The 8,762-nt window shown below is 38.2% G+C and overlaps 2 protein-coding genes across 2 annotated transcripts; one reads left to right on the plus strand and one right to left on the minus strand.

Annotated features, from left to right (window-relative positions):
* Positions 1–676: 676 nt before the first annotated feature.
* Positions 677–3,734, plus strand: LOC146632563 (uncharacterized). Its single transcript, XM_085354485.1, has 7 exons — positions 677–715; positions 898–1,574; positions 2,065–2,110; positions 2,467–2,558; positions 2,648–2,758; positions 2,876–3,149; positions 3,476–3,734. The coding sequence occupies exons 1-7, from the start codon at positions 701–703 to the stop codon at positions 3,680–3,682; spliced, it is 1,422 nt and encodes a 473-aa protein (XP_085210611.1). The 5' UTR covers positions 677–700; the 3' UTR covers positions 3,683–3,734.
* A 667-nt stretch (positions 3,735–4,401) lies between these two features.
* On the minus strand, positions 4,402–6,872 carry LOC146632564 (uncharacterized). Its single transcript, XM_085354486.1, has 10 exons — positions 6,830–6,872; positions 6,427–6,707; positions 6,309–6,347; positions 6,129–6,202; positions 5,947–6,024; positions 5,474–5,679; positions 5,123–5,193; positions 4,914–5,020; positions 4,677–4,821; positions 4,402–4,539 (listed from the first exon to the last, which is right to left on the minus strand). The coding sequence occupies exons 1-10, from the start codon at positions 6,870–6,872 to the stop codon at positions 4,402–4,404; spliced, it is 1,182 nt and encodes a 393-aa protein (XP_085210612.1).
* Positions 6,873–8,762: the final 1,890 nt, after the last annotated feature.

Genomic DNA, 8,762 nt, shown 5'->3' on the forward strand with positions numbered 1-8,762 from the left:
ATATTGGGTGTGGCTGGCTAAGCTCTAGACTGGGAACTGCTACTGGCTGGATTGGACTGAGTTCCAATCTGGAGACTATAGGAGGGTCCTATGGCGTTATTTTTGTGCCACTATTCTGAGCGCACGTAAAAAAAAATTGCAGGTGCAAGTGTTGCATTTTGAGGAGAAATTTATTTTGAGCTTACAAAAGCTGAATTTGAGTGAACAAAATTCATTGCTGCGTGCAAAAAACGTATTTCAGTGTTTGCGCTTATCCATATACACACACAATAGCACCCCCTCTCGCTCAGTTTTTTCATTTGCGCTTGCTCGCAATGTGTTGCTTGCGCTCACAACATTCTCTGCTTCGTACGCTCAACTCTCTGTACACCGTTATAAGTGTGCCACAAAACCAACCAATCACAGACTTGGTTTCAAAAATTCTGATTGGCTCTTACGGTCTCCAATCAGCTCGCTAGCTACTGCTTTCCGGAAACACTGTCCGAAATGTAGCTAAATCCAGCTAAAATCTCTTAAACCCCAATTTGCGGATAATATCTTTAATCATTTTATTTTAAAATATATTATTTTTTAAGACTATTGTTGGTGTAGTAGAATGTAGTTGCATCATACAACCATGCCAACTGACTAATTTTTCCAAATTATACTTGAGTAGCTCTTTTTTATGTCGTCGAATACTGAATAGCAGCACGAAAAGAGCATGTCCCGGCCACATGTAAGTAATATAAAATCATTTTGTTAATTATTATTCGCTTGATAACTGACGTTAGCTAATTTGCAAACTATGCAAACTTGAAAAATGATGTACCTCATGTAGTTTGTTTTATGGGTTGTTTATTTTTGTCTGAGATACATCATTTCATTGTACTTGTCCATGTTCCTTGCTGCTTTTAACAGGACATACTGAGACAGCAAATGATGCATAGACTCCTCTCTAAACTGGAAGCTGCTTTAAACCAACAACCACTAAATCTGGATTATTTGGAGTTCTTGACTCGTCATGAGCTTGTTCTGTTTGAATCTTTCTCTCAGCAAATAGGCGGTCTGTCAGAGATTACAGAGGCTCTACAAAACGTTCATCATCTGGTTCAGTGTGAAATTAACATCAGCTCTGTGGCCATTATTGAACTGGAAACAGAAGTTGGTCTGGGACCTGGCCACCCCAAAATCGTACTAGAGAGAGAAAGACTCAAGAATTTGTTGGACATTCAGCTGCCAGTCAGCTGCATTGCTAAATGTCTTGGTGTTTCAAGAAGAACAATCTACAGGAGGATGCAAGAATTTGACTTGTCTGTGAGAGGAACATACAGCACAATGAATGACCAAGAGCTGGACAACATCATATCGGCTATCAAAAATCAGATGCCAAATGCTGGCTATCGAATGGTTCAAGGACATTTGGTTTCTATGGGTCTCCGTGTTCAGTGGTGGAGAATGATGGCCTCCATGCATCGAGTTGATGCTGTAGGGATCTTCAAACGGATCACAGAACTAGGCTGTGTTGTGCGAAGAAGCTACTCGGTGCGAGGCCCTCTCTCCCTGGTCCACATAGACACAAATCACAAGCTAATAAGGTAAAATACCCACTTATATAGCTTTAACACAAGTTGGGCAGAAAGATGCACGTTATACTTTAAATCTGCTTTAATCAACCTTATCTGATAGGTCTTTCAGTGTATTTATAATATTTTAAAAAGCACTTGATAGAGTAATATTAAGTAAAAGGAATACAGGATGTGTAACAAAACCAGCAATATTGGTAATTGTAAATTTTCTTGAGCAGTTATTTACACTTTGTATATCGATATTTTCCATGATAACAAGCCTATCAACACATAATATGTTAAGTGCTCCAGAAAACTTAAAAAAAATCATGACAAGAGAACTAAAATATTTAGTCTCATTGAACTTATAAACATATAAAAATGTTGGTATTATTTTCAGCACACCTGACAAGTGTCCAGTTTAAGTCAGTGGCAAGTGTGCATACTGAAAAATGTATTTTCAATGTCTTACATGTTCTGCAAATCAAGCCTTAGTGAGATTGTTTTCCCTCTGAAACAGGTACAATGTTGTGATCTTTGGTGGAGTGGATGGCTACTCAAGGAAGGTAAAAGTGTAACTGTTATGTAGAATATTTGGTAGTTTTGAAATGAGAGCTTTATTAGGTTGTTTTTTTATGAACATGAATTATTCAGCAAGCCAACATAGTGGACGATTTGCAATTATTTTTTTTTAAATTTCTAATCAGTTCTTTACCAAAAAAGGTTAAACTAAAAGGCCATTTTCATTTTTTGATAAGTACTACCAATATTGATGTATAGACTACTCAAGCTTTGAATTATGGTTATGAACATAGAACCGTACAATATTCCTTGAACACTTATTATGAAACTGCATTATTAACTGAAAAACTATACATGATCTGAAACCAGATCTTTAATTTTCCATTTGTTTTCACTGCAGGTCCTGTACTTGGATGCAGCAACTAACAACAGGGCAAAAACTGCATTCTCATTTTTCCTGAGATCAGCCCAGCTTCACAGCTTGCCATCAAGGTTTTATGCCCTGATTTAATTTATATGCTAGCAACAAGTATCATTAAAGAAAACTTTAAAAATTCCTTAAAAATGTATTTTTATCATAGGGTTAGGGCAGATCAAGGAGTAGAAAACCTGGACATTGCACATTTCATGTTTGCCACAAGAGGAACAGGGAGAGCGAGTTTCATATCTGGAAAGAGTGTCCACAATCAGAGGTTAGTCTTTTGATGTTTTTTATATTATTATTGACTGCATGGGTAGATTGTTGTAGCAGTTCTGATATTGATTTGAAGCATGAAATACCTGAAATCCAAATTCAAATGTATTTACAGAGTAGAACGACTTTGGCGTGATGTCTGGATTGCAGTCACTAGCAAGTACCATGATATTCTTCACTCACTCGAGGAGGATGGCCTGCTTGACATTTCAGATGTCATTCATCTTTTTGGTGTCCACTACATCTTTGTCCCTCGACTCCGAGCAGATCTTGTCACCTTTGTTGGAGGATGGAATAATCATCCCCTCAGGACAGAAGGTGGTCTCACTCCTGAACAGCTCTGGTGTATGGGACATCTACAAGAGCTGGACGAGGGCGAGAGACTTGAGGTACCAGCTCATAATCTGTTTTTTTTTTTTTTTTTTTTTTAATTTAAATGTTGAATTTCAAAATTTTAGTTAGCAGTTAACTCTTCTCTTCTGAAATTAACAAATTAAAACACTTGCAGCACATCTGGGAGATGCTTCTGGTGATTTTATACATTCTTGCTTATCAATTACCACTAATCTAAATTACAGTAAGAAGAACATGAAAACAAAGGCATTCTTTTTAAATTGTTGTATTTTAATGGAAAAAACGCTTACACAAAATAACATTCCTCCCAAAAGTACCTATTCTGGAATAATGACCATTATATATGTTTGTGGATTTGAAGGAGCTTCGGGATCCAGGCATTGACTGGGAGAGTGCTGTACTGCAAGAAGAATCTAACAGCACAGTTGTGGTTCCTGAAGTTGAATGCCCACTGGATGAGGAAACCCTGGAGGGGCTTCAGAGAACTATTAATCCCTTGGAACATTCTGAGTCACACGGTCGTGACCTGTACATACAATTCTTGCTACAGGTGTCAAACCAACAGTGACACTTAACATGGACGTGAAAGTCAACGTTCTTTTAAGTTCTCAAATACTGGATTTCTTTGCTAAAACATTCAGATTACAAGTAGACAAGCAAACAAAACACTTGCTTATTATCTATCAACGTAGGACCCTACACAAAGTTTTGAAGTCTTGTCATTTTCATGAAACGGCTACGAACATCTTAACAGCTAATGTTTACAAACATTTTTACTCATTTAGTTTCCAAATTACAAGACAACAATGTGTTAAACTCTGTGGAATCCACCACCATATTTAACTGCTGCACTCATTATGGTTTTAAACACTGTGTAAGTGTCCAGATGCTGCACTGGAAAAGTCACAGTACGAGTGCATGCACTCACAACTGGGTAACAAATGGAGTGATCTCCCAGCCGCTCCTTACATTCATGGTCAAACGTGCATGTTATTTTGAAATGTCTCTTTTCATCAGGAAGGATGGGAACATGGGACTGGCCGGTCATCCACTGGAGCACATGGTGGACAGCAAGAGACTCTGATTTTTCACCACCTGCACCGCCTGTGTTTCCATCTGTGATGTTTGAAAATGTTTCTGAAGTCTTTTCTAAATAAAAAGCAATCTGGATTACAATGTTTTAAATTAACAACTAAGAATACTTTCTAGTGCCCTGCATGTTAAAGCAAAAATATTTAACAGATGCATACGGTATATATACAATACTATAGGTATATACAGCTAATACTATATAGTACCTGATACTTCAATCTCCTGCAAGAAATCTTGCAAAAAATTTATGATCTTCCTCTCAGTTCTCTCCCTAGATGTCCCTTTTTCACTGAAATGTGGTTGGCAGCTCATCATAATGAAATCAGCGTCTGGCTGTAAATAAGGAAATAAAGTAGATTATATTATAGATATATTGTTCATTCAAAACTAATAAATAAATACAGGATAACTACAGTACAGATAAGTGGACTGTCTTTGGATCAGACTGAAGCTGCTATGTTAATACTTACTTTGAGGATTTTCCCAGGAACAAACAAACTGTGGCAAGCTTCAGGATTTACAGCCATCAGGTTCACAAGACCATACAGTTCCATGCCCTTTCGGAGCTGCTGTAGCATTGGAATCAGTCTTGTTGTAGAGTGTAAGACAATAGCACTTAAAAAAAACAAACAAAAAAAAAACAAAATGAAAAACTAGTTGGGGATGGGGGGGGGGGTTAATGATCTCTCTGATTTTTTCTCCCTTACCGGATCATGCTTTCCTTACTATCCATCTTTATCTGGTTTGTGTATCCACAGCTGACAATTTCATCAGCCCACATCATCAGAGACTGTATGTCTGCTGCATCTTCAACCTGGAAATGTATAATGTGAAAGAGGAAATACAGAAGGTTAAAAGTGTTTAAAAACACCATACTCATAATATATCATGTGCCAGAGCTAAACCAGGTGCTCACTTTGCGGATGAGCAGGGAAGATTCCACATCTGCAACATCCTCCTTAGACAGACAGCTGAAATCAACCTCTCCTGAGCAGAGGAAATTGTAGCACCATTCTTTGAAAAAGGCAGGAGATGGGCCTCCTTGGGCGTATTAAATGTAATACACAAAGCTCGTATGTAACCAATCTGAAGTTTTCATTATCAAGATCGGTCAGAGAATACTTCGGGTTTTTGCCCTTGTTCTCAAGTCCTTCAAAGAATCTGCTTTCAATACCTGAAATCATGTCTTTCATACAAAAAATATCCGCATTTTTAAGTTATCCATTATTTATTGACACTAGGACAAAACAGGTAATAGGCAACTCACCACTCAAAAACTCTTTCCTAAGTGCTCCTGTATCCACGCCTGCCTCTCCAATGAAAGCCACCCTAAGAACACTGGTGGGAGATGCAGCTTTTTTTCTCTGCCACTGGAGAATGCCTCTGTCTGGAAGGTCTTCTCTGTCCACACACAATTTAAATTCTGTTGTGGTGTCGACTTGTTGTTCAAGGCAACGCAATACATCTTCCACGCTTAACAAAAACAGGGTAGAAAACATCCTAAGCTCTCAAAGAAAAATAATCATCTTTAGATTAAAAGAGGCTACCACATTAAACGTGATTAGAAATTATTGCAGCATGTTCTGTGCAACAACCTTTAACAATAATTTAAAGTAGTGTGATCATAAAATTTTTATATGAAATTAAACCCCAGGTATTGTGTAAAAGATCTTACACATAATTTTAACAAATGGTTCTGCATAATAGTGTGTATATGAACTATAATAGAGCAAAAAGTACCTGTCTGTTGTGCATACTGAAGTTTGAGCTGGTGTCCCTGTAGTTTGGTCATTTTCTTCAGGCACCATGCATTGAAAGCTGATGACAAAACAAAGTTTAAAAAAATAAAAATAAAAAATACATATGTTTGTGTGGACTGTTACTGATTAACATTTTTTCATAAACGGCTGAAAAAAGATTACCTATCCCCACACAGACTCGCATGGACTGTGATCTCATCTTCAGGAAAATCCTTAGTGCATATTGGACAAATAACCTACAATTCCAAAAATGGGTACATGTTAGGCATAGTGGGAAAAAGATCATTACCGATACAAAATTCATTGTAGTTACTATGGTTTTTAGTAATGTGCTAGGTTTACCTTGCATTTGCTTTTCACAATGCATAACTCCGATTCCTGCTGAATCAAAAAACAGTAATTGTGATACTATATTATTTAATCAAAATTGCTCATTTTGATTTCATCAAAATTGTCTCACCTCATCATCAGTCTCATCAGGAGAGAATTTTCCTTTGCACGTATTGATGTGTACTGCAAGCATCTGCAGAGGCATAACTTCATTACACTGGTAACATATCTTCTTTGGCATCTTTGAAAAGTGCTGTGAGTCGGGAGGTAGAGGAGATGTGTCTAATGTTTCCTGAGGAGGTACTATGTAAAAAGTGGATTTGCCACCTCCTGACACAGCTTTCAGTGTTTTGACAGAATATCCTTCTGTTTCAGGTGGAATTACAGTGAGCTTTCGTCGACCACTGCCACCTTTATTGACAGAAAAATAGCATAAACAATCAAGCAGCAAAAGTATCAACTACATAATCATAATGCAGTATGAGCACGCAAGAATGCCAAAAAAATACATAAAAACTGAATTAACAACAAACCTGTTGCCTTATGTAAGAGCCATCCTCCACAAAGATATTCCATTTTTGGAAAGGTTTCTTCCAGAAGTCTAGAAATCTTAGTTAAAAACACCGTTAAGCAGAATGGAACACTAAATGGACTGTGGCATATGATTCAGGCTAAATGCGTCTGCCAATGACTGATTTTAATACTGACTACACAAACTTACCTCTGCATGGTCATCATCTTCTGGAAGAGACACTGTTTGTCTCCCCATGCCAGCTTGTAGGAGTTCAAGCTCCTCAGCTGGCAAAGGTGTGTAGGATGTGTTTTTTGACAGCAAATAAAAACTGAGGCCTGTGGTCTTACTGCCTGCCTTAACAAGCTGCTTAGTAGATGTTAAACATCTCTTTTTACCACGGCTCAAGTGTGATTTGAAATATCCTGGAAATGATCTGTGGGATGAAAATGCATGAGTTTAAAAAATGCAGTGTTGCATAACATAAGGGTTATTGTTTAATAAAGTTATTAAATATGACATCAGTCCTTAATAGCACATTTTAATTTAAAAATCAATGTTGATAAATCCACAAACCAAATAACTTTAACAGAAAAGATTGCAAAAAGTTAAAATAAAAAAAACACACAAAAAAAGCAAAAATCTTGTCATCTCTTGCTGGATAGTCAGATTTCTAGGCTCCGGCTGCCCACTCTCTGTTGGCCTCCCTGAAGGATTTGTGGATATGTTGTTAAGCAGCAAAGACACCAGATTTCTTACTGCTGACTCAACTGCACCATTACCCTAAAAAACATGATTACGATACACTGCCTCAGTAAGACAACTACGCTGGTAATTACCCATAAGGATAGCTTAAACTCTACAGCTGCATCTGTAACTACAATTTCACAGCATATTAAACAGAAAGGACAGCAAATTACTAAATTCACACAAAAAAATTAAACTCACCTGATACTGTGGTGTAGTATTATTGGAGCCATTGTTTGATTCTGCCATCTCTTCTTTAGCTGCAGAGTAAATCAAAAATCCCTCTATCTGCAAGAAGCGAGGCTGAGTGGACAGTGTTTCCGGTGTCCGGAAAGCAGTAGCTAGCGAGCTGATTGGAGACCGTAAGAGCCAATCAGAATTTTTGAAACCAAGTCTGTGATTGGTTGGTTTTGTGGCACACTTATAACGATGTACAGAGAGTTGAGCGTACGAAGCAGAGAATGTTGTGAGCGCAAGCAACACATTGCGAGCAAGCGCAAATGAAAAAACTGAGCGAGAGGGGGTGCTATTGTGTGTGTATATGGATAAGCGCAAACACTGAAATACGTTTTTTGCACGCAGCAATGAATTTTGTTCACTCAAATTCAGCTTTTGTAAGCTCAAAATAAATTTCTCCTCAAAATGCAACACTTGCACCTGCAATTTTTTTTTACGTGCGCTCAATTTTTTTTTTACGTCCGCTCAGAATAGTGGCACAAAAATAACGCCATAAGGGTCGGTACAACAATGAACTTCGATCAGGGTGCTGATACCCCGAGGACTGTGGGGATTCACCTGCCTCTGGGCTTCAATCGATTGATTTGACTTACTTCTTTAAAAGTCATTATATAAGACATTATATTAGGAAAATATGATTCTTCAGTCCATGCCAACTTCTCTCACTGCTCCGTGGTCTAGTTCTAATACTCACAGCCCATTGTTGGTAGTGATGGGTCGTTCGCGAACGAAATGGCTCTTAGAGCCGGCTCTTTGACGTGAACGACGCGAGCCGGCTCCTTATCGCGAGCCGTCACGTGGTTTTTTTTTTTTTTTTCTTTCTCTCAGCCTCTCTCTCGCACTTTTTTTCCGCTTCACTCTGCACGCGAGCCTTGTGCTTTACGCTGGGCAGAGGGGGGAGGGGCGGTAGTTACACTCAGTAGCACAGGAACAGAGCCAGAGAGAGAGAAAGAGAGGCAGGGACAACAACA

Source organism: Diplotaxodon limnothrissa, linkage group LG5 (assembly GCF_057381915.1).
Source record: "Diplotaxodon limnothrissa isolate DT_005_m linkage group LG5, D_limnothrissa_male_GT1.1, whole genome shotgun sequence".
NCBI lineage: Eukaryota > Metazoa > Chordata > Actinopteri > Cichliformes > Cichlidae > Diplotaxodon > Diplotaxodon limnothrissa.